The 12,619-nt window shown below is 46.2% G+C and overlaps 1 protein-coding gene across 5 annotated transcripts in view; it reads left to right on the top strand.

The window, feature by feature from the left end:
- The first annotated feature begins 834 nt into the window (after positions 1-834).
- The window catches only part of ABCC5 (ATP binding cassette subfamily C member 5), a 96,645-nt gene continuing 84,860 nt past the window's right edge, over positions 835-12,619 (top strand). For 2 of the 5 annotated variants that reach the window (XM_012457249.2, XM_012457282.2), the window contains exons 1-2: positions 835-940; positions 4,348-4,529. In XM_012457249.2, coding sequence (XP_012312672.2) covers positions 4,401-4,529 — 129 coding nt within the window. In that variant the 5' untranslated portion in view covers positions 835-940; positions 4,348-4,400. Of the gene's footprint in view, positions 941-2,488; positions 2,979-3,007; positions 3,239-4,347; positions 4,530-12,619 lie in introns of those variants that run through there. The other 3 variants (XM_012457259.3, XM_012457253.2, XM_021674490.2) reach the window with 3 other exon arrangements.

Genomic DNA, 12,619 nt, shown 5'->3' with positions numbered 1-12,619 from the left:
AAACTCCGTCTCAAAAAAACAAAACAAGCAAAAACAAAAAAAACCAAAACACCCCACACAATACTCTTAACACCTACTCATAGGGCTGTAATGGAGATCAAAGGAAACAAGAATGGTATGTAAAGCGTCGGATACAGGGTAGGGAAGAACTCAACAGTGGCTTTTATTTTATGATGCTGAAGGTACCGATGAAACAGAGGAATAAAGGGATCAATCTTTCTGGGAGCCTCAGCTTCATTTATGAGAGAACAGGATGAGTTAGCACACCATTTCTAAGGCTCTTGTCCCTTCTAAGACTGTGATCGCGGCATGTTATTATCTAGAGACCAGGCAGCGCGACATGATGTGATGGGCAGTTGGTGTTAAAGTGAGAAAGGCGATGTGGGCGCCGAATGCGGGGTCGAACCATGGGCAAGTAAGCGTTATCTGCCACTGCAGATAAAAGCTGGAGCCGGCGGGCCTGACGGCGACTCTCCGGGTTAGAAGCGGGCTACGATGACCTTCACGACCTCTTCTGGCAGCTGCACGGCCGCGCAGGGTCGGGACGGCTCTGCCGACGAACAGAACTGCGTGCGAACACAGGGCCACCGTCAAGCCTCCCGGCTGCCCCCCGGAAACGCCACCCTGGAGAAGATTCCAGACAGGCTCGCAGAGGCACGGGCAAGGATGGAGCGGAGCCGGGAGCGCGGTGGGAAGAGGGGCAGCCCGCACCGCCCCCGGGGCGTTGCGGGCGCTTCTGGGAAATGTAGTCCTTTGCCGCGTCCGCAGCCCTGGGCTCTCGGAAGGCGGACTACCATTCCCTTCAGCCTCGGGAATGCTTTGTGTGGCGCGCCTGCGCAGTGTGGCGGCCGATGCCGCTATAAAGGCTTGTTTTGCTGCGGGCTCATGCTCGGGAGCGTGGTTGAGCGGCGAGGGCGGCTGTCCTGGAGCAGGGGCGCAGGTAGGTGGTGGCTGCTGCCGCACCCCTGCCTCCCAGCTCGGTTGTCACGGGGATCACTCCTTTGCATTTTCTCGGGGCGTGGCGGGATGTGGCCAGGGCTACGAGCAGTTCGGGGGATGCCGGAGACTTGGGGAACGGGGTATTGGCCTCCCCCTGGTCTCGCGCCGCAGCCTCCTAGGGCTGTGCGCCCGGTGTCTGGTGGCGGGGGTAGTGCGCTGAAAGGCGGGCAGGTAGGGTCGGGATGAGCCGTCAGGGACGCGGGCTACGTCCCCGGCCGCAGCCGCCAGGGGGCGCTGCGCCCGCGGGCCGTGGGTGTGGGTCGCGCTCGCCTGGCCAGGCCGGAGTGGGCTGTGGGAACGCCCTAGGGCCGGGGCATCCCAGGCGAAGCCGGCCTGAGAGAAGCGCCCACCCGGGAGGCTCTACGGCGGGCGTCCTGGGGCACCCCGCTCAGCCTGCCGCGGAGCCGCCGGCGACCTTCGAAGTAAGTCGTCCCCTTGGTTTTTGCAGGCGGGTAAATGGAGGTACGTGACATAAGCACGCGCCGCAAACCCGTGGCTGAGCCGGGAACGCAGCCCAGATCTCTCCACGGTCATCGAGGGCTCTTTTCATGTCTGCCACGCAGAGCTGCGGGTGGCTTTGTGTTTATCACACAGGGGTCATTTGGTTTCTGCACAGACGGGGAGGCTGGGGGCAGGTGGGCACAGGAACGACGGGGAAAGTTTCAGGGGGTCTTGGAGGAGGAGATGGCTAGGTTTTACCCGGGTCTGCGGCGTGCACGAAAGGTGAGGCTGAGTGGAGACGCAACAGGTGGATTACAGTGGGTGTGGTAAGGACGATCCCTTTAGCGTGGAGTCTCCCCCGTTCAGCCTGAGGGCCTGGAGGTGATGGAAACCCACTGAAGAGTGTTGGGATTCCTGCAAGTTTCAAACACCAGTCTGGCTAGCCAACCGTTCTTGTCTCCCGTGTACCTCTCCTCCTGCCATGCAGTTGAATCAGTATCACTGTGCAGGGCGAGTGTCTACACTTTTGTCACTGGAAAGAGAATATTGGTTAAAACAAACAAACAAAAGGGGGGCAGCCGACCAAGTGGCTTCCCTGTTGGGCGCTTCTTTAGGGTTCTCACACTTCGATTATTCTGCTTCTGCCCTTGTACAGGTCTGGAAAACAGGTTTGTTTTTTTGACAAACAAAAATCCGTTCTCTTTTTTCCTCTCTTGATAGCTGAGGCAAGTGAGTATTTAAAAAAGATTTTGCAACAACTTTCAAGGAGAACATGAGAAAATAGGGAAATATAAATAGTATCAATAAAAAGGCTGGCCTGGGGATCCATCCTTGCTTGCTTCAGACTGGGGCTTTGTTAATCTTTCCAAACCTGTCAGGATTTCCAGCTCTTCGCCGGCCTCCACGTGGGGTGCCCTCTTTTATGTTCCAGATACACAGATGATGGTGTCCTTATGTTCAAGGCCACAGACAGTAACTTTGTGCCTACTTTGGGCCTGCCTACTCTCCTGATTGTGCCTCTTTTTCCAGGAAAGCAGAGATGAGTGTGTTAGAGGTAATGGGACACTGTTCCCCACACCCTTCATACATAGAATAACTTAGTCCCTTAGGATGGTTTAGCGGTGTCTACCACAGTAGTCACTGTAGGCACAACACAGTCATTATTTGTGTCATAGCAGGGAGGTCGTTTCGTCCCTGCCACTCTCTGCTTCTGTGCTCCACTGATTCTACTTTCTCCTTTGAAATAAAGTGGTTGAAAGAGTCTTTGGTTAATATGGGTGTAATTGAGATGGTGTTTGTGTTCTTCTTGACATGGCATTTCATACTGTGAATGAGTTACGGTGACCTCCTCCCTTTCGACCTGCTCACCGCCCCAACCCCCACCTTTTATTAAAAAGGTAGCGCTAATCCTTCTTCCACATAATCAGCTAAGCTGGGAGAGCCTTGGAGGGGACGGCTGGACTTCGAGATCCCTGTAAGGAGAAGGTTACTCTGCTCTGCAGCTACAGCTCAACATTGGGGACACTGGCAGATGCCAGGTCTGTTTATAGTTTAGCCTTAATGAGGTCTCAGTGACGTGATTGCTGTACTCTGGCTTGGTGAGCCACTGTTCTTTATGGTGTAGTTTGTCATTGGACAAGGTGACTTTTTTTTTTTTTTTTTTTTTTTTAAGATAAGTAACAGCTATATCACCTTAGGGTACTTAAAGCAGAATTCTGAAAGGCAAGAAGTCCGGCTTTCTTTGGACTGGAAACCTGTCTTTGTGGAGGAGATTTAGTCCTGTTTATTTGGAGGATTAGTAAGTGTTCTCCTTTTTTCTGATACCTTAAAAAATGCATTATAATGGTTAGAATTTTGTGCTGCAGAAGTAGTACTTTTAAGTCACGCAATAGCTAGGGATTTATGGACTCCAGAAGGCAACATGGCTACACGTCTTTAATTTCTGTTGGATGCTCGTATGAAAGGTGTTTTCTCAGCTTGTCTCTGGGAGGCTGTGACCCTTCTTAGAGGGGGAATCATCCTAGAGAAGTGTGTGTGTGGTTTTTGTTTTTGTTTTTAAGTGACCTGAGTTGATACAGGATATTGATCAGACTTAGCCAGTCAAGCAGTGGTTTAGAACAGAGTTTCAGGTAAAAACTAGGTAAGACTTAGTAGTATAGGGTAGGGAATTTGTTTTTTGTTATTTTTTTTTAAATAATAGCTTTATTGCCAAAGCATTTATATGCCATGAAATTCACTCCCTTAAAGTATACAATTCAGTGCTGTTTTTTTTAAATGTATTCACTGCATTATACAACCATTACCACTATCTAGTTTTAGAACATTTTCAATACCAGGATATTTGTGTTTGAAGTTGTTATAATATTGTTTTAACTGTCTAACTTCATGGAACTTTAAAATAACCAGCTAACCCGTTTGTTAATTATAAAAATGCAGAGATAGAATATATCATTGGTAGAATAAGTGTTTTGTAAGTTTTTATTTCGCAAAATTTAGTAGGAGAAATGATGTCCACTTTAAAATTGTAGAGTTTTAATACTTGGGCAAACTGAAATTGTTTCTAGAAAGTCTTTAAAAAATAAACCAAACTGTGCATATGCTGTATGCACCGGACTTAGCTTAGTTGAAGGGGGTGGGTGTCTGTTTACTAGTGTGTTTACTTTTTCTAATTTTTTTTTCTTTTAGAGGTGGGAAGAGGTAATTTTTCTTGATTCTCTTATACTGATTCTTTTTCTTTTAAAAAAATGAACTGAAAATCTTTGAACATTTTTTGAAAATCAGTTTTCGCAGCTACAACAGTGGAAAGCTTTAGCACTTTCGCCCTTTTCCCCCATTTTAAGGCACTTGAGCATGTGGTTAAGTACAGTTTAGGAAATAATGTATTTCTTGATGAATTTTTAATTTCAGGAATTCTGATGTGAAACTGAGTCTGTGAGCCCTGGTACCTCCACTCAGAGAAGATGAAGGATATCGACATAGGAAAAGAGTATATCATCCCCAGTCCCGGGTACGCAAGCGTGAGGGAGAGAAGCAGCTCTTCCGGGCCGCACAGAGACCGCGAAGATTCCAAGTTCAGGAGAACGCGACCGGTCAGTGTTTCCTGAGTCTCTTACCTGCTTGTGGTACTAGGACACATCTTCCTTTTTCATACAATGCGCAATCTAAAAACTGATTGTTCTTTATTGGCTTTAGGTTACTGTTAAGAATTGATGGTGGCCGGTGAATCCCTGGTTCATAGTAGGCACTCAGTCAGTGGGAGAGAGGTTGCTCTCAGCCTCCCACCTGCTCTATCCTGAGCATTCTCCTCTTTTCCGCCTTTACTCTGTGTTGGTGAAAAGGCTTCTGAAAAGGCTCTGCTTAAGAGAAGACAGCTTACGGAGGAGGAGGGGGTCTGGGGGATGACGACTAGGAATATAAAGCCAATGAAGCTTCGTTTATGTACCTAAACAAAATTGGCGTTTTCTTTGACTTTTCTGTCGTCACATTTAAAATGTGAATCTGGCCAGGTGTGGTGGTTCACACCTGTAATCCCAGCACTTTGGGAGGCCGAGGTGGGCAGATCACTTGAGGTCAGGAGTTTGAGACCCGCCTGGCCAACGTGGTGAAACCCTGTCTCTGCTAAAAATACAAAAATTAGCCAGGCATGGTGGCGCACACCTGTAAGCCCAGCTACTCGGGAGGCTGAGGCAGGAGAATCACTGGAACCCAGGAGGTGGAGGTTGCAGTGAACCTAGATCGCGCCATTGTGCTCCATCCTGGGCAACAGAGTGAGACTCCATCTCTAAAAAAATAAACAATAAAATAAAGTGAATCCTTTGGAGAGACAGATTTCAGAGGGTGATTGGAACAATTCTAGATTGTTGTGGGATGATCAGTATGTTTTTCAAGCGAATTCATAAGTTAGGAAGTCTTTAGATAATAATCTAGTTTCCTCCAAGGAAAATAATGAAGGTGCTTTTTCACCTGGAGAAAAATGTTTGGTTTTTTTGAGGGAAAAAAAAGCATTATACCTTTCCTTACAAAAGGACCTGATAAGACAGACTGGACTAGGTTTAGGAAGTTGAGGTTTATGTTGGTGTGTTTGTTATGTGAAAATTTGAGGAAGATACGGACTTTGCAGCTGACACTGGCCTTTCCTTAGCCTGATACTACCTTTTCCTCTTTGGTTGTGTTAAACCCATTTTCTTGCTAACGAGTCTTGTCTGTACCCTACTGTGTATTATAGAATGCTTTTCCATTTCAGGTTAACTTCAGAGAAACAGGCTCAAAGTAATCAGTGTCAATACTTCTTGTGGGCGCCAGTTTTATAACTTCCTCATGTCCTTTTGTCTAGACCTTATGTTGATTAAACATCTATTGAATACCGTCTGAGTGCTAGACACAGTTTGTGTAACAGTTAAGTCTAGGAAAAGTCAGGAGGTAACGTTGGGGCAGGGCCTTAAAGGGCGATGAGGTGGGGAGGCTTTTTAGGCAGTACAAGCATAGACTTAAAGGTATGGGAACAGCCTGTGGCATGCTGGTACCTTGCATGAGCTACTTACGTCATTTGTATGTAAAATGGCTTTGACAGTAGTACCTAACTCTTGGGATCACTGAGGAGTAAGTGAAAGAATACATATAAAATATTTAAAATAGTGCCCGGCACATGGCCAGGGCTCAATAAACGTTAGCTTTTAGAACTAGTTGTCTAGGACATAGGATGTGTAAAGGGATTATAGGTCGGGGGAAATTCTGCATACCATGCTAAGAATTATTTCACGGTGGGCATTGGGAACTATTGGAAGTTAATGAGGAGATAAAAAAAAAAAACTTTATTTTGAGCTAACTGTAGATTTACATGCAATTATAAAAAATAATATAGAGTGTGGTGGCTCATGCCTGTAATCCCAGCACTCTGGGAGGCCGAGGCAGGTGGATTACCTGAGGTCAGGAGTTCGAGACCAGCCTGGCCAACATGACGAAACTCCGTCTCTACTAAAAATGCAAAACTTAGCTGGGCGTGGTGGGCACCTATAATCCTAGCTACTTGGAAAGCTGAGACAGGGGAATTGCTTGCACCCAGGAGGCGGAGGTCACAGTGAGCCGGGATCATGGCACTGCACTCCAGCCTGGGCAACAAAGAGCAAAACTCCGTCTCAAAAAAAAACATAATAGTAATAATATAGAGATCCTGTATATACTTCATCCAGTTTCCCCCAGTAGTAACATCTTACATAACTATAGTCCAGTATCACAACAGGATAATGATTGACAGTGATACAATCCATTGACTAGGATTTCACAAGTTTTACACGCACTCATTTGTGTGTGCTTGTGTGCGCGTTCTGTGGATTTTTTAAATGTGTAGATTTGTGTGACCACTTCCACAGTCAGGATGCAGAGGTTGCATCACAGGGATCTCTCGTTACCTTTTATAGCCACAGCCATGTCCGCTCACCCCCACTCTCTGGCAACTGCTAATCTTTTCTCCATCTCTGTAATTTTGTCATTTTAAGAATGCTCTATAAATTGAATCACATAGCCTGTAACCTTTCGAGATTGCTTTTTTCACTCAGCTGAATTCCCTTGCTAGCCACCTAATTTTGTTGTGTGCATCAATAGCTCTTTGCTTTGTAATGCTGAGCAGCATTCCATGTTATAGATATACCATAGCTCCTTTAACCATTCATTTGTTGAAGGACATATGGGTTATTTCCCATTACTGGCAATTATCAATAAAGGTGCTCTGAACCTTCAGTTGCAGGATTTTGTGTGACCATAAGCTTTTATTTCTCTGGATGAATGCCCGGGACTTGATCTCTGGGTCATATGGTAAATGTATATTTGGTTTTGTAAGAAACTGCAACACTCTTTCCCAGAGTGTCTGCACCATTTTACATTCCCACCAGCAATAATCTGGTTTGTCCACATTGTTGCCAGTATTGGGTGTTATCATGTTTATTTTAGCCATTCCTATAGATGTGTCTGGTATTGTGGTTTTAATTTGCAGTTCCCTAATGGATACTGATGTTTGAGAGTAGATTTTTTTTTTTTTTTTTTTTTTTTGAGACGGAGTCTCGCTCTTGTTACCCAGGCTGGAGTGCAATGGCGCGATCTCGGCTCACCGCAACCTCCGCCTCCTGGGTTCAGGCAATTCTCCTGCCTCAGCCTCCTGAGTAGCTGGGATTACAGGCACGCGCCACCGTGCCCAGCTAATTTTTTTGTATTAGTAGAGACGGGGTTTCACAATGTTGACCAGGATGGTCTCGATCTCTCGACCTCGTGATCCACCCGCCTCGGCCTCCCAAAGTGCTGGGATTACAGGCTTGAGCCACCGCGCCCGGCCGAGAGTAGATTTTTATCTTGGATTAGTTTTGAAGCAATGCAGAAAAATCCGGGGCAGGAGAAAGAGACCAAACACAGAGAGCGGTCAGGAAGCAGCTCTGCTCATCCATGTCGGAGAGGCCGGGTCCTGTTGCAAAGCATGGAAGTGAGGACGGAGCAGAGAGGAAAGATTGGAGGCATCTCTAGAAGATAGGGAGGGATCGGGGTGTCTGGGATTGATGGTAAGCATTTAAACCTATTCGTGGACGTAAAGGAAGAAAAGGAGATTGGGCAGATACTAAGAATGAGTTTGGGCTGGGCGCAGTGGCTCACGCCTGTAATCCTAACATTTTGGGAGGCCGTGGCTGGTGGATTGCCCGAGCTCAGGAGTTTGAGACCAGCCTAGGCAACACAGTGAAACCCTGAATCTTCTAAAATACAAACACTTGGCTGGGTATGGCAGTGTGTGCCTGTGATCCCAGCTACTTGGGAGGCTGAGGCAGGAAAAGCGCTTGAACCTGGGAGGTGGAGGTTGCAGTGAGCCGACATCGTGCCACTGCACTCCAGCCTGGGCGGCAGAGTGAGACTCCATCTCAAAAAAAAAGAATGAATTTGATTTTGAAGCTGTTGCATTTTACGTACATACAGGTAAAATGATCAAGTAGAGCACAGACAAGAAGTAGAGTAGGAAGGCACACTTAGAGCCTCTAGTGTGTCCATGTAGGTGAAGCAGTGAGAGTGAGCAGGCTTACCCAAGGATGGCCTGCAGAGCAGGAGAAGGCAGAGCCTGTGGAGCTGGTGGGTGGTCCTGTGAAATTTCTGGTCTGCAGCTTATTAGAGTAGAGTTGACATCAGGGTTTGCGGTGGCAGCAGCAGGCTTTCCCTCTGTAAGGTGGAGAAGAACACAGGTGGGCACTGCGGGGCCTTGTGTTCCCTGAAGGAGATGGAGTCAGCCGCCACTGTAGCAGGCTCTCGACATGCCGCTGAAGCCTTATCTCAGAGAAACACCAAGGCTAATACCACTTTTATACAATTTCAGGAATACGCGTGAATTTTATTTTTATTACTCTTTCATGTTTCCTAACCCTTTTTTTTTTTGAGACATAGTCTTGCTCTGTCATCCACGCTGGAGTGCAGTGGTGCAGTCTCAGCTCACTGCAACCTCCGCCTCCCGCATTCAAGCAATTCTCCTGCCTTGGCCTCCTGAGTAGCTGGGATTACAGATGGCTTGTCTGGCTAATTTTTGCATTTTTTTGTAGAGACAGGGTTTCACCATGTTGGCAAGACTGGTCTCAAACTCCTGAGCATAAGTGATCTGCCCGCCTTGGCCTCCCAAAGTGCTGGCATTATAGGGGTCAGCCCTAGTCCGGCCATCAACATTTATTTTTTATTAATTTTTTTTTTTTTTGGTAGAGACAGTCTCACTGTTGCATGCTGGTCTTGAACTCCCTGGCTTCAAGCAAGCCTCCCGCCTCAGCCTCCCAAAATGCTGGGATTGCAGGCATCTGCCACCACACCCTGCCCCTAAACTTTTAAATTTAAGTACTGTTTTCCTGATTTTTACTGTATCCTTGTAATCTCTGAACTTTTTTTACCCAAAAATTTCTTTTATTCTACTGTCTTTCTTTTATTTAGCCTGGACCTAGCAAAACAACAACAATAAGTCATTGGTTTATTCAAGCTGTTTTTGTATGTACATTAAAATGAATGCATAGCTATTAAGTAATTTTGTAAGTTCAGATACTGTCTAGAATTTATTTGACCATTACCTGTCAAAACACAAAATTTCTCACATATATTTATCTGTAACTTGTCTCATGTTTCGAGTTTGCTAACAGAGGGAACCAGCAGGCTGGCAAAACATTTTCTGGCTGAGATGGTATAAAAATGGGTAATGCAAGCAGTTGGGAAGCAGAATACCTGTATAAGCATATGGTTTTGTTTTTTAAAGTCAACAGTTAATTGGGCATTTCACATCATCATAACCATCATTTTTTTTTTTTTTTTTGAGATGGAGTCTCACTCTGTTGCACAGGCTGGAGTGCAGTGGCACAATCTTGGCTCACTGCAGCCTTCACCTCCCAGGTTCAAGCGATTCTCCTGCTACAGCCCTGCAAGTAGCTGGGACTATAGGTGCGCGCCACCATGCCCAGCTAATTTTTGTATTTTTAGTAGAGACAGGGTTTCACCATTTTGGCCAGGATAGTTTTGATCTCTTGATCTCATGATCCGCCTGCCTTGGCTTCCCAAAGTGCTGGGATTACAGGCGTGAGCCACTGCGCCCGGCCCATAACCATCATTTTTTTTTTTTTTTTTTTGAGACAGAGTTTCACTCTTGTTACCCAGGCTGGAGTGCAATGGCGCGATCTCGGCTCACCGCAACCTCCGCCTCCTGGGTTCAGGCAATTCTCCTGCCTCAGCCTCCTGAGTAGCTGGGATTACAGGCACGCGCCACCATGCCCAGCTAATTTTTTGTATTTTTAGTAGAGACGGGGTTTCACCATGTTGACCAGGATGGTCTCGATCTCTTGACCTCGTGATCCACCCGCCTCGGCCTCCCAAAGTGCTGGGATTACAGGCTTGAGCCACCGCGCCCGGCCTAACCATCATTTTTATATTAGTTGTTAGAGAGGAAATCTGGGACAGGATATCCCAGGATGGCAGGTATACCTACTACCCATCAGAAATTTAAAACAAACAAAAAAATGCCTCTAAGTAACAAAAGATAAGGATACATCTGTGGCTCTTAGGTGGAAAACAAGGTTTCATTCACCACTATTAGCCTTTGGTAGATCCACTTACCATGGAAGCAGGCGACCTGTGCTGCCTGTGCCGCACCCCTATAATCCTAGCACTGTGGGAGGCCGAGGGAGGAGGCCTGCTTGAGCACAGGAGTTCAAGACCACCCTGGACATCATAGTGAGACCTGTCTTTACAAAAAAATAAAAATAAATTAGCTGGGTGTGGTTGCTTGTGCCTGTCGTCCCAGCTACTCGGGAGGCTGAGATAGGAGGATCGCTTGAGCCCAGGAGGTCAGGGCTCCAGTAAGCTGTGATTGTGCCACTGCATTCCATCCTGGGTAACAGAGTGAGACCTTGTCTCACCAAAAAAAGAAAGAAAGAAAAGAAATGGTGCCAAACAGAAGTCAGAAGCAAAGCACCAGAGAATAAGTTCTGACTTGAAGCAGGCCAGAGCTTTTCTCTTGAAGGTGTAAGTGATGATGCAGATTACATGGTTTGCCCATTTCTTAGGATTGTGACCAAATCTTTCTTTTGGAATATGATTTAGAAAAATCACTCTGATAGTCACATCTTCAAATGCTTGTGATTTCTCACATATGCTTAGAGATAATTAGGGTTGAAATAAAGCATTCCACACCTACCCACTTTCTTCAGGACTATAATGTGAATGCTTGTGGCCACACACAATTTGAGGCTTAGCAGGCATCCTTTAATCCTGAAGTGTTAATATAGTGGTGGCTTCTGTTGCTGTTAGTTCTTTGAGCCTGAGTACTAACTTTGGCTGGCATTAGGCTGGCGTTATTTCAGCTAACATGAAGGTTTATACCTAGGCTACTCTTGAACACTGTTCCTATGCCTGAGGGATGATTATTCAGGCACGGTTCCTTTTTTTATTCTATTTATATATGCACATGTAGACCATATGACTCCACAAGCCCTGATTTGTTTTTTTAAGATGCAGTCAGTGTTTATTCATTTTTTAATTCAGCAAATATTTGAGCATTCTTCAAGATGCATGCACAGCCCTGAACTAAGTGGTCTGGCGCAGATAAAGATAAATTGGTGCTGGGCCTGCCTGTCCTCCGGTAGAAGCTTAAACTCACAGACATGTACTCTACATAGATTACTGTGATTTAGGTGCAGCGGCAATTAGTAAAGGAGAAAGTGCTTCTCTCAGGGAATGCTTTAGGAGGAGGTATCGTTTGACTGGAGAATTGAGGAATGGGTAGAATTTGGAGAAATGAAGAACTTGCCAGGCAAAAGAAAGAGTTGTGGGTTAGGGATACCTAGTCTCTGTTGGTATTGAGCATAAAATGAGTGACATCTTAGCTATAGCACAATATGTCAGTGAGTTTCACATTATGTGTGTTGCTCTTTTTTTTTTTTGAGATGGAGTCTCACTTTGTAGCCCAGGCTAGAGGACAGTGGTGCATCTCAGCCCACTGCAACCTCTGCCTCCTGGGTTCAAGCGAATCTCCTCTCACAGCCTTCCGAGTAGCTGGGATTACAGGTGCACGCAACCACGCCCATCTATCATTTTTTTATTTTTAGTTAGAGACAAGGTTTCGTTATGTTCGCCAGGCTGGTCTCGAACTGCTCACCTCAGATGATCTGCCTGTCTCAGCCTCTCAAAGTGCTAGGATTACAGGCGTGAGCCACTGCGCCTGGCTATGTGTGTTCTTGAATAATAAGCCAAGGAGTTTAGATTTTAATTGCTTTAAACTAATATGTAAGCAAAAGTAAGACAAAGTTTGTCAGATGGTTTTATGAGCTTTATTTTATTATGGGGGTGGTTTGTTTCTTAGTGCTCTCAGGCAAAGCTAAGGGTGCCTTGTTTTTCATTAGCATGTCCAATCTGGGAAAGGAGGAAGAATGGAAAAATAAGCAGAAGTCGGGCCAGGCGAAGTGGTTCACTCCTGTAATCCCAGCACTTTGGGAGGCCAAGGAGGGAGGATCATGAGGTCAGGAGATCGAGACTAACATGGTGAAACCCCGTCTCTACTAAAAATACAAAAAGTTAGCTGGGCGTGGTGGCATGCACCTGTAGTCCCAGCTATTCGGGAGGCCGAGGCAGGAAAATGGCTTGAACCTGGGAGGCGGAGGTTGGAGTGAGCTGAGATCACGCCACTGCACTC

This window comes from Aotus nancymaae, unplaced genomic scaffold, assembly GCF_030222135.1.
Source record: "Aotus nancymaae isolate 86718 unplaced genomic scaffold, 86718_ANA_hifiasm-v0.15.2.pri h1tg000067l, whole genome shotgun sequence".
NCBI lineage: Eukaryota > Metazoa > Chordata > Mammalia > Primates > Aotidae > Aotus > Aotus nancymaae.
Note: the sequence above shows the minus strand (reverse complement) of the source record. Positions and strands in the feature narration are given on the sequence as shown.